The following is a 25852-nucleotide window of genomic DNA, read 5'->3' as shown; positions in this document are numbered from 1 at the left end:
GTGCTCAGAGGAGTGGCACCTGATATTCCCAGCTTTGAGAGCGCTGAGAAATGCTCTCAATCCAGCAGTGAAAGAGCATCCTAAATTTTGGCAGAAACCGAGTCTGGATTTTAGAGAAGGTGAAATACATCAATATGCCACAAAGGTGATCAAGGGACTGAAGCATCTTGACATACAAGGAAAGGCTGAAAGAGCTGTGACTGTTTAACCTTGAGAAGAGATGGCATCTTACTCATGTGTATAAATACCCGACGGGAGGGAGTAAAACAGATAGGGACAAAACCTTCTAGGTGGTATCCAGTGAAAGAAGAGGCAATGGGCACAAAATAACAGAAAATCCCACACAGACACACAAAAAACCTTTTCTTACTGTGATCACGGTCAAACACTGGAAAAGGTTGCCCACAGAGATAGTGGACTCTCCATCCTTGGAGATACTCAAAACACTACCTGGCAAGGCCCTGAGCAACCTCCTCGAGCTGACCCTGCTTTGAGCAGGGGGTTGAACTGGATGATTTCCAGAGGTCTTTTCTAATGTCAATGATTCTATGCTCCAAGTCTGTACTGGGCTCTCTGACTACACAAACTCCTAGCAGGGAACCACCTACCTTCTAAACAAGTGAAAAGCATGTAACTATTTAATTTATTTAGGGCAACTTTTTTAATTTATTTAGATAGTGCCCAAAATGTTGGGGGTAAAAGCTAGTTTTAAATATTGTTTTAATCATCCCAAGAATTCTTGTAAATCACTTGTAATTCGTTCTGATAACTGATCAAAAACTTAGAAGAATCCATTAGGTTGAGAAATCTGGACCATTCTCTATTCCAGAAAAGACAGACTTAACGCTGAGAGCAATGCTGCTCTTTAAAATGAAACCTGGCATAAATATGTCATTGAAGGTTACTGAGCTGCCAGTTGCAGTTTATCAAAAATAGTTATGCAGATGAACAAACTCACCTCATCTATAGTTTCTAGATCTACATGCAGCTGATTTTGTAAGGAACGAAGCTTTGGCAAGGATATCTTTTCTATATCTCCATAGTTTTTCATATAAGGTAATGTAGTAGATAGACAAGCAGCTAATTGTGCCTTCAGCTTTTTTAATTTGTTTTCCACTTCCTCTTTCTTCTGAAAAGCGAGTTGTTTGTCTGCATCTGCGACATTAGCACGTTCTTTTGCTTCTTGAGCTTCTTTTTGCCATGCATCACATGCCTGGGAGAAACGAGATTTCCAGAATATAAAAAATAAACTTTTTAAGTTGACAACAGAAGAGCAAATTCAAAAGCCTTCAAAGATGCATTTAACCTCTAATTTTAGACATAACAATGCTTTTACTGTCAATTTAATGCTTCTCCCTACCTACCCTACCTTCTAATTATCAACTCCTTTTGTCTTAATGCAATTTTTAGGTATGTCATTGTTACTTGTCTGTAAACAGCCAGAAGCCTTTTTAGAGCTCTATAAATGGAACATATTTTAAATGTTGAATTCATAATTTAATGTCAAGAGGGATCAAAAGCTAACAAAATTTAGTACAGCTATTTAGCTACTCCTCATTACAGAGAGAACAACATGAGGGGAAGGAAAGGACTACAGAAAATACACTAGACTGGCAGTTACCAGAAACCTCAGTTTGACTGCTGAGATGGCTAGATACTGTCCAGGTACACTATACAACCACAGCTGCTGGCAAGATTCTACTTTTTTCTGCGTGCTAATCATCTGAAAGAGGTATGGGACTGAATGTGTGTTTTTAGTTACTTAAACATCAAGATACATTGCGGTTTACCCCTATCATGAATATGTGTAAGTATCCCTGTCTAGAAAGGCAGATCAATTTTCAGAAAATTAATTCCCCTTTAAAAAGCTCAGTTTCCTAATGCTAGCCCATTTTGAGGATGGAAAAAACATTCCTTTGACATACTGTAATAAAGCTCTGGGTCCAGGTATAAGAAGGTATGTAAAAATTTAAAGCAGTAGGAGCTGCTTGCTTGTTAAAAAAAAACCCACAAAACAACAAACAGCATAAATTAGCATACCTGTTTTACTTGTTGCCAAGATTCTTCCCATTGTTTTAGTTTTCTCTTGGCATCATCAAGTTCCTGTCTAACTCGAGTTAGTTCATTCCCACTGGTGTTTGAATTTATAGAGGGGGTAGTGCCACTGCTTAGTACTGGAGATGGACTAGGAGAGAAACTCCCAGTTACAAAGTCCCAAATGCTACCTGTAACACCATTTAAACCTGTAAAACAAAGGCAGGCAAAAAAGTCATTCTGCACACACTGCTGCAAGATGTTTCATATGCAGAACAAAACAGATGTGCCACATATGCAAAATTTATACATTTATCTGCAAGCCTCATAACATTGTTTCACTACCTTCAGAAATATGACAGTCTGGAAAATGTTGACAATATTTAGAGCAATTCAGACTTAGCACACTGGGCTTTTTTCTTGCCATAAAAGACACTACAGTCTACACAAGGAGAAGGAAGAGTGGGAATTCATGTATATACAAAAACCTTTATTCCTAGCAGCTCATACATCATTTTAATTCTTCCTCCTTTTCTGTTTTTGATTTTGCTTTAGGAAAATGCTGCAGCTAAAATGAATTCCTGTTGCTTGTATGCCAACTGCTATATTTTAACCCTTTCAAATGCTTCTGTAAATACCTCCTCTTCCAAGAATTCCTTTTTTCCCTTCACTAGGTACAGAAGTTTGTTCCTTGAACTTTCTCACACATACCACATATAACTCCATTATCAGTAGTGTTATCAAATGCAATAGCTAGGCTTTGCTGTCCAGGTTAAATCGTAAGCAACATGTAAACCCCTGAACTGAACATTTCTTACCTGCCATTGAGTTACCTCTTAAAATACACAAGGTGCAGCCTTCAACTTACCTAAAGAGTTGTGAGAAGAGGCTGAGGTGCCTAACATACTATGTTCTGTCTTCAGAGGCTGAGGCTGCTGGTGGTGAGGAGCCGTAGCAGATGAAACAAAAGACTGAGACAGCGATTGTGAAAGAGAACTGAGTGGAGAGGTTGAAAGGGATGATGATGAATGTAAAGATGAGGAACGAACAAGAGAACCTGGAATATTGACAGGTGCTGAACTTCCCAGTAATCTTTGACCTATGTATGCATTAGGGGGGTAAAAAAACAAAACAAAACAACATTTGTTCCAAAGCAGGTACACAGGTGTCTCTAAGTATTTTTGTGAAAAATGTATCAAATGTAAATTAAATTATATATTCAAATAGCTTCCATTAAAAAAGAAAGCTTCATTTATCTTCTATTACAAAAATATTTTTTAAATTGAACACTTGAAAGTAGTTTCCCAAGTGCCTGAAAACAGAATTTGTAGCTTTATACAGCAGTTGCTTTATCTGCAGCTACAAAGAAAGAGAAAACACTTCAGATCAAGTTGACTTAATCATTTTTATAGCCACTAACTAACACAAATGGAGAAATTGACTGAAAAAGGATTAAGAAAAAATTGGCATTTATTTTAATATATAAACTAGAGTTAAGCAAGACTATGTATTTCAAAAGTCATACACAGCATAATAATCAGACAGAGCTCAATTTCTTTCCTCTACATACTTTTGCTTTTGTTTAGTAGATTTTAAAAGTCAACGGTACTGAACTCTCTATGAAAACTGGGTTTGAAACAAAGTAAAAACGAATAATTTAGTCAAATGCATTGTTCATAATTTCCCCAAATAATGGTAATAATAAAAAATAGGTATCAAAAAAAAGATGTTCCATCATGCAATTACTTAAATAAACATGCATAGATGCAGTGTTTCCTGGTCAGGAAACGGTTCAATATTTACTGTGAAGATTTTATTGATCAATATGTTTGAATAGCAACTAAAAATGACATCACTTTTGCTTTTAAAAAAATATAGCAGTCAAATGATTGTAGTTAAAACAAGGATTGTGATTCTAGTTTTATGTTTTTGCTTAAAACAGGTGAATACATGTCATCAGAGAAAACATAATTCCTTTTAGAAGTATTTCACAATAAAAAGACAGGGATGCTCATTATAAGCTACATTGCTATGGTGTCTTAAAAAAAAAAAGTATGTTGAAATACTCAGCAAATGCTACCAAGGTCAGCCTCACGACCAATGAGGAAGATACAGGACAGATATATAACCACAGATGTACATAATATACCAGACAATAAATGCACACCACTCCCCCCAAGAGGAGCAAGGAAGCAACAAAGTAAAGGGAGTTTAATTTAAAAATCTCACCAAGTAAGAATTCTCTTAAAAATCAAGAGACAAAGTAAAGCCCCGATAAAAAGTGTATGAAACAGCAGCAGAAGAACCATCCCTCCTCTGATTTTTAAAGTGGTCTTCAAATACAGTCGAGTTTTGGCAAATACAGTGTGCTTGCATGTCCAGTGTTTATGGAGTAAGGTTTGGGGGGGGCTGTGAGGGGGTCCACGAAGGGCCGGGGCTGCCCTGCACTGGACACGGCCATTCCAGCCGGCTCCAACAGACCCACCACCTGACACAGCCGTGCCCCTCAGCCACGTGGTTGTGCTGCTGGGAGAACATAATTAAGAAAGGGCAAAAAAATGCCACACAGGCAGAGGAGGAGGGAACAAAAGGTGTGAGAAACAGTCCTGTGAACATCAAGGTCAGGAAAGAAGAAAGAGGAGGAGGTGCTCCAGTTGCTGGAGCAGAGATTTCCCTGGAGCAGACTTCCCTGCAGCCCGTGGAGGGTTTGGAGGAAATCACAGTGGAGCAGGTATGTCCCTGCACCCTGAGGAAGATGAGGGCACAAGCAGGAATTTCCTTGCAGCCTGTGGAGAGGAGCAGGTCAGAGCAGGTGGATACTGCCTGTAGGAACCGCAGCCCATGTTGCCACAGGTTCTCCTGACAGGAACTGCGGCCCTGGAGAGGACCCATGCTGGAACAGGAAAAAGTGTGAGGAGGAAGAAGCAGCAGAGAGGAACTGTTCTGAACTGACCACTATCCCCCATTTCGCATCCCCCTGTGCTGCTCGGGATGGGAAGGGAGAGATAGAAGAGTTGGGAATGAAGTTGAGCCGGGGTAAAAAGCAGGGACTTCTTTTAGTTCTTCTCTTTCCAACTGTATGTTAATTGTCAGTAAATTAATTTTCCCCAAATCAAGTCTGTTTTGCCCATGACAGCAACTGGTAAGTGATCTCCCTGTCTTTATATTGACCCACAAGCTTTTTCATCTTATTTTCTCCCCCTGTCCTGTTGAGGAGGGGGGAATGAGAGAGCAGCTGGATGGGTATCTGGCTACCCACCAAGGTCAACCTATTGCACGGTATGAACTATCTTCCACATACAAATAAAACTGGTTACAGTATTTCCTTCCTGTTCCATACTTCATGGTACTTCCAATGAAGCATAATCATTACTGCAGCATAGAACAAGGCTGTAAATGAAATACCAGTCAAACAAACTACAGCATCAGGAGAATTGTTGAGCCTGACATCCCTAGCAGAGAAATAAATTTGAAGTTGCACACATTACCAGTTTCCTTCCAGGTCTGTATGAAGGGGAATATCATGAACAATAATGGAAAATGTTAATAGATAACATATAAACTGTTCTGGTGAAAGAACAACCAGTTAGCATCATCACCAGACAGCATAATACCTTCCTGTAAATGCATGTAAATCCTTCCATCACCTATTATGCCCACAGGCCCAAGTCATTAAGCATGTTAAAAAAAGAACCAAAATGTTTAATAGACTGATCCCTTGCAAAATACAGACAGGATTATAGCAGTGCAATCCCTTTACACCACACAATTAAATAGCTGGAACAAAATGAGGACTTTTCCTTCAAAGTCTTTGCTGTCTGTTAACTCTTTTGATGACTAGAAATTGAGAAAGAAAGGTATTTTAAATGAGCATAATTTTACAAACTGGACCTCTTACTTGCTAATCCAAGGTCACTGCCTTCTTGATCTTCTAATTCTCTATCTATGGATGTGACGTTCACATCATTAAAGTGCAAATCTAAAGCAGAACCTGTTAAACAAAACATTGTAGCAATGAATTATCCTTGAATTATCCATAAAACTATCATGATGGCTGAAATGAAGAATTAGTAGATCAAATCTAAGCCTGCACCCTTCCTAAATTACTAACCTGTCATGTTCTCCTCATGTGAGGCCTTAACTCATTCTGCCACACTTGTCCTCCCCTACCACAACAAGGACTGACATGTCTCCTTACTGTCTATTATCTAGATTTTCAAAGCTTAATTTCTGATACCTTCCGGCTCTCTCAGACTCCACCTCACATGCTGGAAAGTCAGTGGAGTGGAGGGAGAATACAGACAACATCTTAAGAGCACAAAATATATGGGAAGCAAATGGAGAGACACCAATTTTCCTTGAATGGCAAGTCTCCCGGACAGGCAAAGTCCCCATGTTTGAGTGTCCAACAGAAAGCAATGGAAGCAATCAAAACATTTGCATGGGGAGGTCCACCCAGAAACTAACACAGACAACAGGGCAAAGTACTGGGCTGGCAGATGTCCCCTAATGTTAAGGTCCCACTTTCTCCCTACTACCACTAGAGTTGTTCCCATTCACTGCTGTCCATTCCCCATTTATTCCTCTCCAAATCTGTCTCCTTTGATACTTTGTTTATCTAATTTCTCTATTCTCTCTCAAAAAAAATTTTAATTTATTCTTTAAAAAAAAAAAATCAGGAGGAATTCAAAAACCCTGCAGATTTTATGTTCTCAGATGATACTTCTTTTTTTTATCAGAACAAAACCAGACGACTCAACCAATCTCCCCTGACTCTGACAGGGGTAGACTGCTACAATATACCTTCTTCCAGTCCATCATGCCTCAGTTTTCAATGTACTGTCCAAGCCTCAATGCTAAAAACTAGTTTTGATTGGTATGCTCACTCGCAACTCCCTGTACCCTTCTCTTCCTCTGCTCTTGCGGACTATTACTTAGGGAGCAGACACAAAAGGCTTGGAGCTCCCCATGAGATCAAGACAAAGGGCCACAGAAAGGGCTCCAAACCCCACTGCCTGACAAAGCTTCCTCAGTCCTTGCTAATGTAACTGTCATGCATTTCCCCTAATCCTTTATCCAAACCCATTTATCCCCTTTTCCATTATCACCTAACCCCTTCTCTTGCTGCAGATCTTTTTCTATCCCTTTTTTAAAATGATTCTTCAATCCACCACCTCCTACAAGAAAACTATGCGTTTATTTTCTGTTCTACAATAATGTCTTTAATTTTCTGCACTATTCTGATTACATGCAGTGCTTTATTTTCAGTGCCATCCTGTATATCCACAAAGCAAAACTCTGTAAAAATATTTATACATACATATGAAATTCTTTTAAGGAAAAACCCCAAATCTACAGAGTTGCCATAAGGTACACCAACTTATGCTTACATGAGACATGTATTTTATGATTCATATTCTGTTAGCAAACATAGCATACTGAAAACTGTTGTAGAAAAACATCCATAGACAGCAGAGGCATACTCTCTCTCAAAAGAATCAAGAGTCTCTTATGCTCAGTAATACTATCACACTGGGACATGGGAAACAGCATATGACCGTTTAAATGACTCTGCAACACTTGTTCAGCATATCACAATTTAATAATTATATTGAATTAGCACACCTAGTATACAGAAATTAGACCGTGGTTTTTATTCTTACACAAGTAACTTGTTACAGCCAACTAGCCTCTACTTATTTGAGAAGCAATGTTTATCTTGACAAAAACATGATTTCATTCCATAGTATATCTTAAAATATAAACCATAAGCGGATATTATTTGCATAGAGTAAAAACTAAAATTTTGCTCGTTCTAATTCTGAAATTTAAAAATAATTTAAAATTTATTTTCTGCTCTAACACACAGATCATCAAAAAAGCCTTTAAGGAAAACAACCTATACATACTTGTAAGACTGCAGAAAAAGATTCATCCCTATATTCTGCACAGATTTCTTTCCTAGAAAAATTAAGAGTGAATGCCTAACTTACCGTGCCGAAGTGCTGACTCACTGTCTGCAGTCTCCTGGTTGCTGCTACACATCGATTTAAACACAGAAAGCTTCAAGTACACCAACTAATCACAGCAACTCCCTGATCATGTGACTTACACCACAGAATGTGAAATACATAATCTTTCAAATCACAACATTCCCTGATACACACTCCTGAATAAACCACATTTAGTGCAAAAATGCCACAAATTTCAACGAGTTTGTGGATAATACTAAATTAAGGGGAGCTACTGATACACTTGATGGCAGGACTGCTGTTTAGAGGGATCTCAAAAGGCTGGGGAACTGGACTGACAGAAACCTCATCAAGTTCAACAAAAGGAAAATACAATGCTGCTGCACATGGGACAGAACAATCCCTTGAAAGAGTATAAGCTGGGGGCCAAATGATCAGAAAGCAGCACTGCAGAAAAAGATCTAGGAATTCTGACGAGTGACTTGTTCAGCATGTTCTGTGGCAATAAAAGCTAAAAGAATATTGGTCTACATTAGTAAAAGTGTAGCCAGCAGATTGGGAGAAGTGATTATTCCTCTCTGTACAGCACCTGCGAGATCACAGCAGGAGTACTATGACCAGTTTTGAAGTTCCCAGTGTCTAATTATTATTGAAATAATTATCTCCTTTCACCATTTTCCACATAAACAGCCTAGCTCATTGGAAGCACAGGAAAGCATCTGGCCTAATGACAGAAATTTTGGAAGCATTTCCCAGAATCTGTCTTGTGCACCCAGAAAGCAAGGGCTCCTCCTCTTTGCGTCCTTTCAGATCTGGCCCACATAGTGTGAATAAAAAATTTTGTCCCTGAACATGCAGACAACCAGACTGGAGAATATTTAGTCAGCCAAAGAAAATTCTCCCATCTTCATGGGAACACAGTAGGATCTGTAATTGCACCTTCTACAGCAACATTAAAAAAAAAAAGGTCTATTTCATCATCCCATCAACATAAGTTGAGGAGACAGTACTTCTAACAATATAGTGAGTTGCATTATGAAGGTTTTACATGCTTTTTTAAATCATTGGCCAATACCAATGCCAAAGTTCCAGTTTACATGTCCCATTCACTCATTCCTACATTCACATTGGAGACCCTGTGAAAAATAATGATTTTGGGTGAAAACATTTCAATTAAATTTCAGATATTGTTTTTAATCACATATAATAAAGCAGGTGTGTACATTACTGTCTTTACCAATAAGCTCTTTGAACATATGCTGAGACAAGAACTTGAATAATGCAACAAAGCACACACAATCAGAGGTTAAATGTTAAGACTCACCTATTACTGATTCAACTGTGTTACTGCCAGAATAGAATGTGAGAGCTTTGGCACTGATAGCAGAGACAGTTGTAGGAGATGAACTATCTGATCCAACACTGGAGGCCAGACTGGAAGTTATACTTGAAGCAAGTGGGTTAACTGCTGAAAAAACACTGAGATGACTCTGTTAAAAAAAACCAAACAACATATGTATACACACACAACACACACAGATATATGTAGGTATGAAATAAACAGAATGTATTTTTTTAAGTAGTTATTTTATTTCAAGCAGAAAGAACTCCAGAAGAACCCTCTGAATAAATCAATTAGGACAATCTTCTTTATCGTTTACCAGCAAGTGCATTTCTCCTACATGGCTGGACATCATGACCATACTGAGGCAATTCTGCTTTCAGAAAAAAGGTGTTTAAATACTTGCAAATAAGCTCTACAAATATAATTAGCAGAAGTCTGATGCTCCTTTTCAAAAGGAAAATACCTACTGAGGAACTGTACCATTTCACTATGCATTCATACACAAATTATATTTTTTTTTCTGATCTGCAAAGTTGCTCATTTTATCTAGATGCAATTGCTGCATAAACTGGTCTTCGATTTAGACAGATGAGAAACATGGCTACACTGGACACATGTATCATGTTATATAATGACCTGTACCTGTGCTACTTCTTTCTAGCTGAACACTTTTTTTCATACAAATCATGCATTTAAATTATAAAATGTAAGAAATGCAAACAATATATAACCAAGTAACATTCTAAATGGGAAAATAACTTCACAAAGTCTACAGGGACTTGGTGAAGAGTTTCCTGTATATTAATTCCTTTTATTGTTTACTGTTTATTTATTCCCTCCAATATTTTAGTTACTAAAACCAACATTTAACTGTGACTGATCAATCCATGCATCTTTTCATTGCCTTGTGTGTAATAAGCAGTGATTGTGCAGTTTCTATTCTCCTGATTTCTATCAATACCATAGAAAATTTCTATTTCCAAGTTAGATGTAGTGCAAGATTGAGGCCAATAACAACCATGAGAATGAGTAAATTTTTTTTAAATGGGCACAAACTGAAATACAGAAAGTTTTGTTTAGACACAAAATAATTTTTACTGTGATGATGGCCATACACGTGAACATGTCACCCAAAGAGGCTGTGGAACCTTCATTTTTTGGAAGTATTCAAATATTGTGGTTTGAGCCCAGAGGGCAAATGAGCACCACGCAGCTGCTCACTCACCCCTTTCCCACCATCATTGGAAAGGAGAAAAATGAAGCAAGAAGCTTGGGAGTTGATGTAAGGACAGAGAGGGATGACTCACTCATTATAGTCACAGGCAAAAGACAGACTCAGACTCCTTAGAGGAAGAAAAATAACATTACTTTAATTCAAATGCTAACAAAACCAACACAACACACACAATGGGACAGTGAGAAGTGTTACCACATCTTGAAAACACCTCCTCCACCCCTCCCTTCTTCCCGGGCTCAGTTTTGTTCCCCAAATGTCTATCTCCTCCCCCCAGCAGCAGAGGGGGTCAGGGACTGGGGGTTTTTTGGTCAGTCTGCTGCTCTTTCCTCCTGGAGGGGAGAAGCACTCTCCTGCATTCTTCCCCTACTCCACATGGCTCCCCCCTCTCCTCCACAAACTCTCTCTGCCATGAGTTCATCCCACAGGCTGCAGCAGCTCCCATGCTGCTCCGGTGTGGGTCAGCCCTGCTGTCTGAGTCCTCCAGTGTGACCATTAGCAGTGGGGGCTCCTCCCCTCAGGGTCCCGGACTCAACTGCAGCTGCCTGCTCATGTGGAGTCCTGCACAGGTCGTGGTTGGCCGCTACTCCACAGGTGACCTCCACAGGTGGCAGGGGGGTGGCCCTGCTGTCTCACCATGGAATGTGGGGGGAGTGTCTCTGCTCCGGCACACCCCTCCCACTTGGTCCTCCTTCCTCCCACTGACAATGGTGTTTGCACAGGTGTCCTTCGCCTAACTCCTCCTTACCAGCCCCAACCCCCTACCAGGTTCCCCTTCCTAATATGTTATGGCAGAGGCACAGCCACGGTCACTAACTGGCTCGGCCTTGGCCAGAGGCGGGTCTGACTTGGAGCCGGGGGAGCTTCAAGAAGCTTCTCAGAGTGGGCCACTACTGTACCCTCAGCCCTGCTGCCAAGATCCCTGCCACACACAGAGACCCAGCACGTCAAAATGCTACTAGACAAGGCCCTGAGAAACCTGCTCTAGCTGACCCCGCATTGACAAGGGGACAGACCTCCAGAGAATCACTGAACGGTTTGGGTTGGAAGGGACCTTTAAAGATCATCTAGTCCAAGCCCACTGCTGTGGACAGGGACACCTTTCACTACAAAAAATGCTTGAAACAATGCTCGAACCCCACCCAACCCAACCTTGAACCCTTCCAGGGATGGGGCATCCACAGCTGCTCTGGGAAACCTCTTCCAGTGTCACATCATCCTCATAGTATCCAATCCAAATCTACTCTCTCTCAGTTTAAAAATGTTGCCCCTTGTCCTGTCACTGTGGGCCCTGGTAAAAAACCTTTCTCCGTCTTTCTTATAAGCCCCTTTTAAGTGTTGGCAGGCCTCAATAACATCTCCCTGAAGCTTTCTCTTTTCCAGGCTGAATAACTCCAACTCTCTGTCTTTCTTCATAGCAGAGGTGTTCCAGCCCTCAGATCATTTTCATGTCCCTCCTGCAGACCCACTCTAACAGGTCCATACCTTCACTGTACAGGAACCCCAGAGCTGGAGTCAGAACTCCAGGTGGGGTCTCACAAGAGAGGACTAAAGGGGGAGAATCATTTCTCTTGACCTGCTGGCCACACTTCTTTTGATCAGCCCCAGATAACTGGCTTTCTGGGCTGCAAGTGTACGTTGCTGGCTCATTTTTCACCAGTCAGTACCCCCCAGACCTTTTCTGCAGTGCTGCTCTCAACCCATTCACCACCCAGTCTGCACTGATACTGGGGACTGTCCTGACCCTGGTGTAAGACCTTGTGCTGAAGCTTGTTTAACTTCAACAGAGGTCCCTTCCAAGCTCAACCATTCTATTATTTTATGATATGATTTTCCAAACTTTGTTCCAATATTGTAATTTACACCCAATTCACAAAACATTCTCTAATATCCCAATGCAAAATGTTAAATGGAACATTGCTGATTTCCGTTTCCATAAATGTTTGAGCCAAAAAAAAAAAATCTCTGAACCAGCAATATTTACACAATAAACCATAAAAAAAAGCTGTATAATTTAAAAAGTAAAAGGAAAACATGACAAGGTGTAGGAATCCTAGGTTATAAGCCTGATCATGAACCCTGTCATGGGAGAAACATGACATCAAAGTCAATACAAGTAGGAGAGGCAGTACAGGCTTTTTGTATTACTGAAAAATTATCAGACTCAAAATATATCTCCTTTTGGCCTGTCCCATCTTAAGCTGAGGCCCCTTGGTGAGAGGGAAGTGAAGAAATTTCACACACCCACACAAAGTTGATGAATTTCTTCAGTTAGTTCTCTTTCTCCCCAGCATAAACACCTACATCTACTAGACTAGTCTCTTCTTCCTCCCTAAAGTCTTTACAAACAGCAAGCTCCTTGTCCTACTCAATACCTACAGACAGATACAATTGTGCAGCTAAAACATTCCTTTCCTTCTTCTGTTTTGACAGACCAAAACTGACCCTATCTGTGACTTCAACACTCCCATTCTGGAGGATATCTAAACAGAATGGAGAGACAAAATAAACAGAAACGAGACAGGATAGAAAGGTTATTAAAAAAAGATGTCAACAGCTTTATAATTACATAGAATTTCATACACTCTGCTCTAATTAAACGGAGTTTAAATAACACCTTTTTTTTTTTTAAGAGAACTCACTAAGTATTCTTAAGCTCACCGGATAATAGGAAAATTCAGGTTGGAAGGAACTTTGGGAGGTCACCTAGTCCAACCTCCTGATCAGAGCTACATCAGCTAATTAAGTCAGATCAGGTTATTCAGTGTCTGGCCAGCCTGGTCTTGAAAAACTCCAAGGATGGAGACTGTACAATCACACTCAGCAACCACTGCTTGAGTCTCCCCATGGTGAAAAAAATTGTCCTTATACCCATTCTTAGCTTCTTGCTTCAACTTAAGCCTGTGGTCTCTTGTCCATCCACCGCGCACCACTGTGAGCAGGCTGGCTCCATTTTCTTGCTGACCACCTCATAGGTATTGGAAGGCTGCTACTAGGTCCTGCTGAAGCTTTCTTTTCTTCAGGATACACAAGCTCTGCTTCCTCAGCCTCTCCTTGCAGGGCAAGTGCTCCAGTCCCCGGATCATCTTGGCAGCCATGTGCTAAGCTTGCCCTAGTTCAGTACTGTAAGCCCGGGACTGGATGCAGTATTCTAGATGTGGTCTAACAAGTGCTAAGCAGAAAGGTAACTCCATCCACTGATCTACTTCATGCTCCTGGTAATACAGCCTGTGATGATGTTGGGCCTCCTCTGTTGTCAGAGCACACTGTTGGTTCACATTCAGCTAGCTGTCTACAAAGACCCTCGGGTCCTTTCCCGCAGAGCTGCTTTCCAGTTTGTTCTTGTTCTCAGCCTGTACTGTTGCAAGAGGTTCTTGCTTCTCAGGTGCAGGACTTTGCACTTGTCCTTAATGAATTTCACAAAGATCTTGTTGGCCTATTCCTCTAGTCTGTCTCTCTGAATGGCAGCCCAGCCCTACTGACTGGTCCCACCAATTTCATGTTATCTGCAAACTTGATTCCTCCATCAGATTGTTGATAAAGATGTTAAACTAGGTATGTCCTATTTACTCTGTTACAAACATTAATAGCGGTAGAAAGTCTACCTTTTAGGGCAAATCGAAAAAATTATAAAGTTTTCATGGCTGCCACTCTCACTGATTTATAGACATGTAAGGGAAAAAAAAACAATGTATACTTTTAAATTGGTTCATGTGCTATCATTTTACTGCACAGAGCTCATAGGATCTATGTATATCTTGTTTTCTTTCCTTATTTATTCTGCACCACTCCTCCTGCTTTTTAAATGTAAGATACATTTTAATCCTCCATTTTAGATTATACACTCCTGTATGGCTGCATGAATGGCAAATGGTAAAACTCATTTATCCTGACACAGTCATTAAAAAAGCATCAGGGTTCTTGTTCTAAGCAGTGCAAAGATGGCAGAGTTTTAAGTTCTTTGCATATATAGAATGACCTCTATCACCCAATTAGCTTCATGAGAGGTCAAAGCTATGCCCTCTTTCCTGTCACTTTAACTATTTTTCTAGTTTTGAGCATGTGACACTTGAAAACTGTACTGTCATCTTCCTTCTGGCCTTCCTTAAATTTTATCAATTCACTCACAAATTAACTTAATCCAAAATGTCACTATGTGCCATCGAGTTGCTATAATCAAATGCATCCTCAAAATGCCTCATATTCTTCTCATCCCTGGTACTCCCTGCAGCACACATCTATCGTACATTTTCACAGAACCTAGAGCCAGCTGTGCAGGACCATGTCCAGATGGCTTCTGCATAACTTCAAGGAGGGAGACTCCAGAACCTCTCTAGGCAACCTGTTCCAATGCTCCATCTCACACATACAGTAAAAAAGTATTTCTGTAAGTTTAGCTGGAACCTCATGTGTTTCAGTTTGTGCCTGTTGCTTCTTATCCTGTCACTGGGCACAAATTTTCCTTAGACTATGTTGTAAAGTGCCACATAACTTTGATAATGCATTAATAAATTATCAAAAAGGGCAAAATATTTACAGCATTTAGTTTTTGCCAATACCTGCTTGTTGTCTTGTTCATTTATTTTCTGCAGACACTCAGCTGGGAAGCTTCGATGCTTTGCCTGAAAGAAGAAAAATCTCTGTAATATATAAACTTCGTAAGTCACTGCTGTAAATATATTATTAGTTTATGAAGGCTCAGTGGCATCTCCGTAATGGCATCTTCAACAGGCTGATTTCATTTCCTTCAATGCAGTCCCATATGGAGAATTAAATTTTAATGATCATAGAGTAAATCTACATGGAGAAGGAATAGCAGTTCAAACTGTTCCACTTATATGCATAATTGAGTACATGCAAGTTATTTCTGGTCCAAAAATTAAGTAGCCATGTTAGTGTTATGCTGTGACAGAAATAACATGTCCCAAATGGTCACCAGCTGGGCAATCCTTCTCCAAGAGGCTGGTGGGATAGAAGCCTGAAGTAGCCAAAAGTCTGAGTGGAACTGCCTAGATTTTCCCTTAAAATGATCATGCTACAATAATAACAACAAAAAAATCAAATATAAGGGAAGATTTTCTCTGAACACCATTTTATAATAAGGTAACTTTTGAAACAAGTGAGGCATACTTGAATAAAAGGGAGTTCTAAGCAATTTCTCTTTGCCCACTGTGTCCTTGCAGAGCAGGATCAAAGGATCTCTGTTCTTTTCAGGTCAGTAATTTGCAGTGATCTCCTGAATTACAGTAAACTCTGGAAGGTGCTCTCTGTCTCCTTAGGAAAGAAATCAGTTCTTTCTGCTGCCTTTGGGTAGTCTTATTAGTCTAGTCTATTTGGGTAGTCTGTTCCTTGTTTTCTCTGGGAGATTCCCAATCTGTCTTTTAATGAAAGCTCCCTAGCAGTAACAACTCTCCACCTCCCACCACTCTAGATGCTTTTTTAACAATTGCAAAGTCCATCACTGCTTTCCCTCTAGACAGGTTCAATGTGGCCACTGAAAGGCAAACACAGGATGTTTTTGCTGCTGAGACACATCCTTTGTAGCAGTACATTAGTCACAAACCAGCAAAATAGACTTTCACCGATGGTTACATCACTTCTCAATTACTGTTGCCTCATGTTCAGAAAGCAGCCATTTGATACTGTAACTGCCCTGCTTCCACGACATTTGGTCAATGATCACTTGATCTCTATACTGGGAGGTAGAAATCTAGACCAATATTATTCACGTACCTGATCTTCTCGTTCAAAACCTGGTGCTTTTGGATAGCTAGATGTTGGTGAAGAAACACCTGATGTGCTAGACTCAGAACACAAAACTCCATTTGCTAATGATCTCTGTCTACAAAGAGGTCCAAGGGGTGATAAAGAACTACTGCTACCAGAACTTGATGTTACAGTTGGACTTGAAGAACAGGAAATCTGTAGAAGACAGAAAACAGTGTCTAATACATGCTATGATATTTTTTTTTATCTTCACAGCTACAGTCTCCCTCGGTAACACTATCAGTTGAAATTCTAAATTAACCTCAGTCTTATGTAAATACAACACTAACTTTGGTTTATTTATATATATATATATATATATATATATATATATTGGTATTAGCTTAAGTAAGTAGCAGATGACAAAAGTAACATGGAGCTACGGTAAAAATACAGATTTCAAGACAAGATGCATTTGTAACAACAGAATATAAACTTGTTTGGTCCCTACACACAAAATGAATCACAGGCAGAGATTACTTAATGGATATAAATTTAAAATAAAGGAATACTTGCTTTCTGACAACCTTGATTTCCATTCGTTCATATATTTCTTAATTTACAGTTTAATGCAAGCATTATACATTTCACTCTTTTAAAAAAGAATTCATCTGTATCAAGCCAAGCAGTTAAAAAAGACATGTAGAATCTTGGCAAAAAGCATCTCAATGCTTGTTTGTAAATCTCAAAAGGCTGTTTTCTGAGATTCTTAAATATTTAAATGTTTATTAATTAATAAATTATCATTTGAGTATTTTAAAACATTACTGAGTTTTTCATTTTTAGTTCTGCTGTACATTTTCCAGAGAGTTTTAAACTTCTAAAGTAAAAGGCTTAAGCTGAAGGTACAATCTGTAAAGTAGGTCTGGGCAATTTTTTTGCTAAAAGCACAATTCTGATCAAACTGAAATTTATGAACTCAGGTTCCAGCATCCTACAGTAATGGTGGAATTGTGGGCATCATTGCTTGTTTCTACATTTTTAAGTAAACTAGATTTATAACTAGACTCACACAAAGGCAGTATGAAAATACATTGCATCCTACATCTATGCCCAACAGCCCAGTGGTGAGAACAAACAGTGATGATGCACATTTCAATCCCTTCTGTGCTTGTTTTGGAACAGAATCTGCCACCTCTCCAGGGAACCAAACTAGACAATACAATAATGGAATGAAATTCTGCCAAAGATGTTTTGGTTTGTTTAAATACAAAATACACACTGAGTCAGACAAACAAGAATAACTATACAGTTTACTGTTAAAATCTCGATTCAAGGTTAACCCTAACCCTTAATTTCACTCCATACTCCAAAGAATGGGGAAGTATTATAAGCAAATCAGCATTTTAACAAGAGACAGCTCTCTCCCCAGAACAGTGTAACCTCAGAATGTCCCTCCTGAGCAGCAGGAACTTCAGATTGAAATTCTTCTATATCAGGTAGAGGACAGACATGAACCTGGATGAGGTCTTAACTCTGGACAGAAAAAAAACACTTCCAACAAATTAAGCCCTATACTCACTGAAGACTATTACCTATGCATTCACTCACTCCTATCCCTACAGAAAATCTCCTGTCATGAACCTTATCTGTGTGGATTCTGTAATTATATTGTTCCTTAAATCCAAAGACTGCTTTTTTACACAACAGTCTGAAATGTACATATACCCTGAGAGCTGACAGAAGTAGAAGATTGGGCATCACAGCAAAAATAATTAAATTGATAGCCAAGGGTTACTCAGAAAAAAATCCTTCTGAAGTCAAAGCCTGAAGAATTCATGTTTTGACCACACACTTGTTACAACATGCAACGTTTCTCTTTCTGTTACAATTTCCTTTAAATCCAAAACTGAAGATTGCCCCTGTGCATGGTGATACTAACTTTGTATATTTTTTCAGCTCTAAAGTACTGAAATCCTTTCTTTATTCTATAAAGAAAATAAAAGGACACTGCCAGGAAAAAAACATTTAAAAAAAAGCATGTTTGTTTTTTGGTTTTTTTGTCAATAAAAACATGCTAAAATATTCAGCTCCATATCAAAAGATTTTGAAAACTTTTTATGAATAACATAGTTTCATCTTGTAAGTACACTTAAAAACATACTTCTGGTAGCATGAGGCTGCTTAATGGAGCAGACAGATATGTAAGATGAAAAAACTAGACAGTGAAGGCAGACTAACATCCAAAGTAAGACACTAATTTAGATAAGCTATTGACTCAGTTTAAGGATGACTTCTCTAATCTGCACAGAATGTTTCTCAGACTCTTTCATGTCCACTCTTCCTGGTCGTCAGGCAACACAGATTATTTTATGACACAGGAAGATGTACATCATGATTGCTCCCCTACAGTGTGACCACATGAAGATCAGGGGAAGAGGGAGGAAGATAGCCATTACGGTTTACTTGTCCTGGAGGGCTACCTGCAGACAACATAGCCATAAGTGGGGAATGATGCCCTTGTTCACCCACAAGTACTGGGCTTGGGGTACAGAGTTACTGGTCAAGATCAGATGATATCAGGTATGTAGGCCATTAGATAAGACCATAAGGTGCCACCCATGATCCTTCTGGTTACAGCAGGTATCAATGGTGGTATTAACATACATACATAGATGAAAGCATTAAGAGGTTACAATACAACACAATACAAAAAAGAGTGCAAGAGGGAGAAAGGGAAACTATCAATGCTTACTTTTTGTTCCTTGATACTGCAGAATTTAGTTTGTTATTAGTGTTGGCATGAACCATCCTCAGCACTACTGACACTAGGAAAATCTATTGCCAATTGTTAGTCTTTTTTCTTTTAATGACTTTTTCTTCTTTATTGAGACAGAAGCACAAACAGAAGCTAGAATTCATACAGCTGGCTCAACTCTGGAGGAAGTCTTCAACATGATCTTTGGAAACTGCCCTACAAATTTAATTTAAGATTTGTGGCATTTGATTTTCTGAGTGTGGGATAAAGAGACTCAACAGATCTAAATAATCTTCAGGAATGTGTCTGTCGTAAAAATGGAAATCTGTGCTGTGTAGTCAAAGACACAAGCACAGGAAGAACACAGTTCAACCCCTAAGGATTTAGTCTAATTAAAGAGCAGTACTTGCTGACATTTCTCACTTTACTGAGGCTCAGCTGTAAATCTTCATAGATTCATTTTTAAGCTTAACTAAACACTGCAGCTGGATGTATTTTGGATTACCTATCACTTTCACAGGGTTACAAAAGAACTTTTCCAATTTTGTGTCTGCTCAAGGTGATAGGAGTATGCCTGAACATTTCTGACACACCACAAGTTGAAAGATGCCAAGCTTGCCTTAACAAGGGTCACATCCTCATACTGTTGTAACTGCACAGACCTTGGCCTCTTAGATTCTTACAAAGGAATCATTTGTCACTACTCTTCACTGCAGCTAAATTGCTTTGAAAAAGAGCATGTAGAACAGTGACACATTCTCTCCCCTGGTTCTCATCTACTATAGGGCTTTTGCTTACAGCTGAACTTCTATAAAGAAAATAAGGAAACATGCACCTATAAAACTAGTTATATTTCCTATGAAAATAGCAGCTTCTTGAGTTTCTTGATTTGTGTTACATTTGTGGCTTTAAACATACTGTTAAATTGCCTACAGTTGTGGGGGGTGGAGAGGAAGATGACAGGAAGAGGTAACATGTAAGCATTTTTAACTAAGCTGCAAAACTAATTTTGTTCTCAAGTAACTTACTTTCTTCCTACAACCCTCACTGTCTCAGAAGACTAATTCCACAGTAAAGGAAGTATAATTCACCACCAATGTTCAGACTTAGATCATGTACACGTAATCAAACTCAGCTGCATTGTCACAGCTTAATAAACTACTATTTACCAAATAAGTGTGGTAACTGATCATATGTACATGGTCAAGCCATCCTAGTTATGAAGTAAAACAGACAACTTGGGGCTTAATGAAGGCAGCAGAATGTTACCACTGAGTCTACAATCAGGATGAGCTATAAGACACACAATCTTTACCGTGTGTGACTGAGCTGACAAGCACTGACTTCTTAACTGTGCTAACTCAAACATGTGATCAAGTATTTACACATCTTTGATAAACTTGATAAAACAAAGATGGTGCAGGTTATCTTGTCTTCATCCATTATGAGCAACATATATCCTATGCAAATACACAATCTTTTTTGAATAGATCATGAACTCTGGGCATAGTGACATCATGGCAAACATTTCTATCCTTTTACTCTTTAAAGGGAAACTAGGCTCTTCACCTGCAAGTGCTAACATACATATTCCATAATTGACCAATGCAATTAACCTTTAATATATCTCCTATTTCATCTCCAGAATAAAGAGCAAGTTTTCCTATTAATCTTGCAGTGCCACAAACTTGACCAATATTTACAGACAAATTTTATCATACAGCAGGCCTTTGCTCTGTATCATCACCTCTTAGGTACACCACAGTTAGGTACCAGTAACACAGAGACCTGATGTATGAAGCAGCTCTGCAGTATAATCCTAAAGCGTGAGCTGAGCATGTTTTAAGGAGAGGTAATAAGATTCTTGACATTTTTTTTGGCTGAAAAGTTACTCAAAAGAATATACATTTTGTATTGATATAGTAACACTCGAAAGCTAATCAACCAGCATATAAAGCAGCAACTACGGTTGCACACACTGAGAAAGCCTAGTTAATCCAACTCTCATGCACTATAAGAAAAACAGACATAGGAGAAGACCTTGTGGGTATGTTAAATTGCAGTAAAATTGCAGGATATAAATGAGAACAGTTGAAATAAAGGGATGAAATTCAGGTGAGGCAGAAGCTTATGGGTGAGAATGATGCATATATACAGAATACAAAGGACTATATGCCAGAGAGATTACCTTGACTGAGGAAAAGAGGTGCATAGTATATTGGAAGATTAAACATTACATAGCTGAAGATTCATGGAAGGACATCCAATAAGCAATGGAAAGATGAGTAAACATGAAGAAGTGGTAACATGATGAACTTCATTAACCAAGTAGGGCATCACAGTTTAAACAGTGCAAGCAATGTATGTGAAACACGGATCAAGCTGTTTCAAGACTTGTTTGCACAGAAATACTCAAGAAACCTAGTCTACTATTGTTTCCCATAACTGAAGAGTTCAGATACATGAATTTTATCAACACAACAGAAGAAATGATAAGACCCTCTTAAATAAAGAGTGAAAGAAAAGAAACGTGATTAAAAAAGAGCAGTAGGAGAATGAGTAAAAAGAAGTGTTCCTTCTGGCAATTAGATGACACTGAACAAAGCACATAAGAGTAGCAATGGTTAAGAACAAGTAGTAAGAGCTGAAAGTAGAAGTTGCTGGTGTAAATGCAGCTCCTAAAGAAGACACATAGGACTGGGAAAGAGGAGTGAATTTGTTGCTACAATGCATACAAAGACTCCAAATCTTACTTAAGGCACTTCACCGCACTGATGCAATGTGAGAAAAATGGGTATGCCAAGAAAGCCAATCTAGGTCTTGGTAGAGCAACACAACAAAGGGAAAGATAAGAGGCGATGGCAAGTAGTATTAATCTGAAATGAAAACTTACAGTCAAGGGAAATACTGCACCATACTGGGTAAACTGCACTGTGGAGGTTTAAGTACATTTAGATGATACAACTGCTGGAGTATAAAGCAAAGGGAACTGCAAAGGCAGAATGGAGAAAAACAGTATTATCACAGATCAGGCAAAGGATCTGACAAAAGTATAATGTTAGATGCTTCAAAACAGAAGGCAGAACATGGAGGTAAAGAAACACAGATGTAGAAGCACTCCATGGAAACCGAACCAACACTTACCAAAAAAGGCTGAAGAATAGACTATTTCCTGACTGAAATGTTAAGGAAAGATACAACAGAGGAATGACTGGTGACAGTCTAACTGACAAGGCAACTTAGATGAAGACATAAGAATACAGTATAGGTGAGATAAGGTACATATTTAAAACAGTTATACAGTCTCCCTCACTATCAATCTGGATCATACAGAATCTCAGTGGACTCATTCTTCCAATAACATTTACAGATAAGGCAATAGCATTCCCACATTCTAGAAATGGGGACCTAAGCAACTTGCTCCCAGTCAAAGAGGTATGTTTGATTGAGCAGAGAACTGAGTTTAGGTCTCTTAGATCATCCTTTTCCTCTAGAAGCAAACAAAACAGCAGAATACTCTCCCGGCATACTAGATATAACAGGATATGTGAAAGAAGTTTTGGAAGATAAATAGGGAGATTTTGTTTTGAAGCCACAAAGGAAGAGAGGCATAGAAAGTCTAACTTCACATCATGACAAGAACCACTAAAATTAAGTTTACTGAGGGCCAGTGTGTAACAGTGATGAGAATGAAGACAAAGGAAGGGACAGAAAGACAGACAGCTCATTGGAACGGAGACAAAAACACAAACCATGAATGTAAGTAAGTTTCTAGGATATGGAAAATGGGGGGAGGGAGGAAAACTGACTGACTACTTAAAATACTAAAATTAAGCAATTTACAGCAGATGGAGAAGGTGAAAGCAAGCAAGCAACAAAACTCAATAATTAAACATGGAAAACCAGACCAACCTTCTAATGAAAAATCAAGAACTGGATATTAAAAAAAACAAACAATGGAAGTGCATCAAATAACGCTGCAGGTTAAGTATTCAAGTGAAAGAAAGAGAGAACATTTTGTCAGGCATTTCATCAGGCATCAGAAAGGTGGTAGCTACTTGCAATAGCACTTGAAGTAGAGGGAAGGCAGCAGGGGCAACTTTTTCCTTTTCACACCTGAACAGTAGTACAGGCAGAGACTCACTAAGCACGGGATGGAAAATGTACACACTGTTCATCAGATTCCTAATGACTAACAGAAAAACAGATTCCCTATAGATGTAAGGCATATTAGAATAGTTGAAGTGTTTTCAGCTGTACATAAATCATTCATGAACGGGTAAGAAACTTCTGGGAAAAGAGATGCTTTTATGGGTCTCTGCTGAAAGCTTCAGAACCTTAGCAACAAGAAAATTATCTTCCTAAATAAAAAGGCAGTCCCTCTCTCAGAACCTTTTCACATATAGAGCAGACTTCTGTACTGGGAATCTAAGATAAAATGTAGACATACTGGTATCTTTATTCCTGACCTACAGGACAGCAATATGAAGATACATAAAGAAACCCAGAAGTTTTAACAACTGCACTATTTATTGGTGATTCCTTTTAAACATTATTTTAAATATGTCCTTTTATATGTTTTCTAACCAAACAGTATAGATCAACAGCACTGGAAAGCTAAAAGTTAAAATTCTGGGAGGAAATGTGTACATACTTATGACTGTGCTGCAAATGAGGTAAGAAAAACGCAAGTCAGGAGAGAACAAGAGAGATGTCACTGTCTTATTTTGCAACAAACATAAAACCTAACAGAAGGATCTACTCCAACTGATACTAAAAGGAAGAAAATAAAAGCCCTGCAATATATCTTTCCCCTTCCTCTCTCTCATTCTTAACTGATAACATTTGCTAATATAAACTACATTTACCACCCTTGTAATCAAACACCTCTCTACTCCCAAACACACTACATGTACTGCACCACTGTAAGAAGTTCTAAGTATAAAGCATGTTCAGGTAGGACATCAATTAATTCCTAATGTTAACAAATTAGGGCAAAGAAGAGGGCTGTGATCAGGCAAGATCTTCCATGAATGAAACCTCTCCTATAGAAAAAAGAGAAATATGTAAATTAAGCTCTCCTGTAGTTGTATATTTGATTAACAGTGATGTTCCTCACTGTAGCATTCAAAATATTGCATCTGAAGACAAAAAACAAGAAGAGAAAACACAAATAATACATAGTTAAATCTGGTGCCAAGGGCAGACATTCCATTTAGGCTTACAGTACAGTTAAATATTACTGCCTGACATTTACTGTAAGTGTTGCTTTCTTCGCTTTTGCTGAAGTACAAAGAAATAAAAAACAGACGTTTGAGAAATAAAATAAACATTGTAAATTGGCACAGTGATTATAATTAGTAACTTTTCCAGAATTATTTACACTTACATTTCCAGACTGCCCACTGCTATTTGTAATGCTGTTTGTGGAGTTAAGACTGCTGCTCCATTCATTTGCAATTCCTATGCTGTCTGCTGAAAACAGGTGAGCGCCTGGCTTTGATTGACAACCAGTTTGCAGTATGACTACATTCATGGTGTCCTCTGTTGAAGGAATCCCCAACAAATTACACACAGATTTGATACTTAGCTGTGTGAATTTAACAGTTACATACCTAGTACCAAACACAGCACCTGTCACATGGAAACATCAATCACACACAAGAAATCTCTCTCTTTTTCTTCAAATATAAGCATAAAGGCAAAGTAAGAATAACGTAATTCACCATTATGTACTTGTGGCTACTAACATACATGATACTCTTACTTTACTTGCTCCATCAAAAACTGGTGGAAGGTACATCGGAATTCATATAGTTAAACTACTCTAGATTTTGCTTTATTTTCCAGAATCTCTATCACACCAGGGTTTAAACACATTTTTAGAACTCTGACTGAAAAGGTAATAATGGCATCTTAATTCCGGGGTTCTTTGTTCTCTTTTTACAGTCTAGAACCAACTGATTTAATCATAAAACAATCTGAAGAGAATATGGAACTTGTACTATTTAACTTAAAAATGAACAATTACCTTTGAGAAAGTTAATGATTAACTTATACATAAATTGCGACCAAAAACTTGTTAATTCTCATCCCAGAAAATGCAGCTCAAGGTGACTGAACAATTACTTCACAATTCTCCAAAAGCTACTTTGTTAAACTAGTAAACATCTTAGATATTTGATGCATTAAATGTGCAATATTTTAAGGAGATTCAGACTTCTAGTTTTACAGGCACATGATGAATTAACAAAAAATGTTTACTTTAGTAAGCAGTTACAGTTAATAACATTCCTCACCTCATCATCCATGCACACCAGACATCAAAGTAAGGAAGTCAGGACTTAAAATCTTTTAATAATTCTACAGATACAGCACAATTTTTTTCATCTCTAGCCACTATTGCATTTCTGAAGGGGCAATGATAAACTACAGATAAAATTAAAATTTAAACATGTCTCTCTACTAGAAACAATTAAGTAGCTCTGATAGAGTGTATGAAAGTACAAGCCACAGTAGGAAACAGAATGAGTATGAGATACATAGACACCTCTCTTCAGTGGAGATAGCATAGCTGAGGATTGTTTCTGATGATGTGGGGTTTTTCTATCTAGCATTTGACTTACCACAATGCCACGGCCTTCTTACTATACAGTCCAATGCTTTACCAAATATTTCCACTATTGTATAAATTACAAAAGTAGGGGTGTGGGTCACAAAAGAGAAAGGAAAAAGCTACTAGTAAGTACCACTATACACACAAGTTCAGTCCAGCCACACCAAAAAAAAAGAAAAAGGAAAAA

General features: G+C 38.6%; 1 protein-coding gene across 7 annotated transcripts in view; it reads right to left on the bottom strand.

Annotated features, from left to right (window-relative positions):
- UNKL (unkempt family like zinc finger) overlaps positions 1 to 25852 on the bottom strand; it is a 50286-nt gene that overhangs the window by 4215 nt on the left and 20219 nt on the right. For 2 of the 7 annotated variants that reach the window (XM_026859412.1, XM_026859413.1), the window contains exons 6-13: positions 24439 to 24593; positions 16319 to 16507; positions 15145 to 15207; positions 9331 to 9496; positions 5933 to 6025; positions 2903 to 3133; positions 2041 to 2243; positions 959 to 1213 (exon numbers count right to left, since the gene is read on the bottom strand). In XM_026859412.1, the coding sequence (XP_026715213.1) occupies positions 959 to 1213; positions 2041 to 2243; positions 2903 to 3133; positions 5933 to 6025; positions 9331 to 9496; positions 15145 to 15207; positions 16319 to 16507; positions 24439 to 24593 (1355 nt within the window). Of the gene's footprint in view, positions 1 to 958; positions 1214 to 2040; positions 2244 to 2902; positions 3134 to 5932; positions 6026 to 8027; positions 9109 to 9330; positions 9497 to 15144; positions 15208 to 16318; positions 16508 to 24438; positions 24594 to 25852 lie in introns of those variants that run through there. The other 5 variants (XM_026859415.1, XM_026859417.1, XM_026859414.1 and 2 more) reach the window with 4 other exon arrangements.

The sequence above is a fragment of the Athene cunicularia genome (genome assembly GCF_003259725.1).
Source record: "Athene cunicularia isolate RWA chromosome 14 unlocalized genomic scaffold, athCun1 chr14_part2, whole genome shotgun sequence".
Lineage (NCBI taxonomy): Eukaryota > Metazoa > Chordata > Aves > Strigiformes > Strigidae > Athene > Athene cunicularia.
The sequence above is the reverse complement of the archived record's forward strand: the minus strand, read 5'-3'. Positions and strand labels throughout refer to the sequence as shown.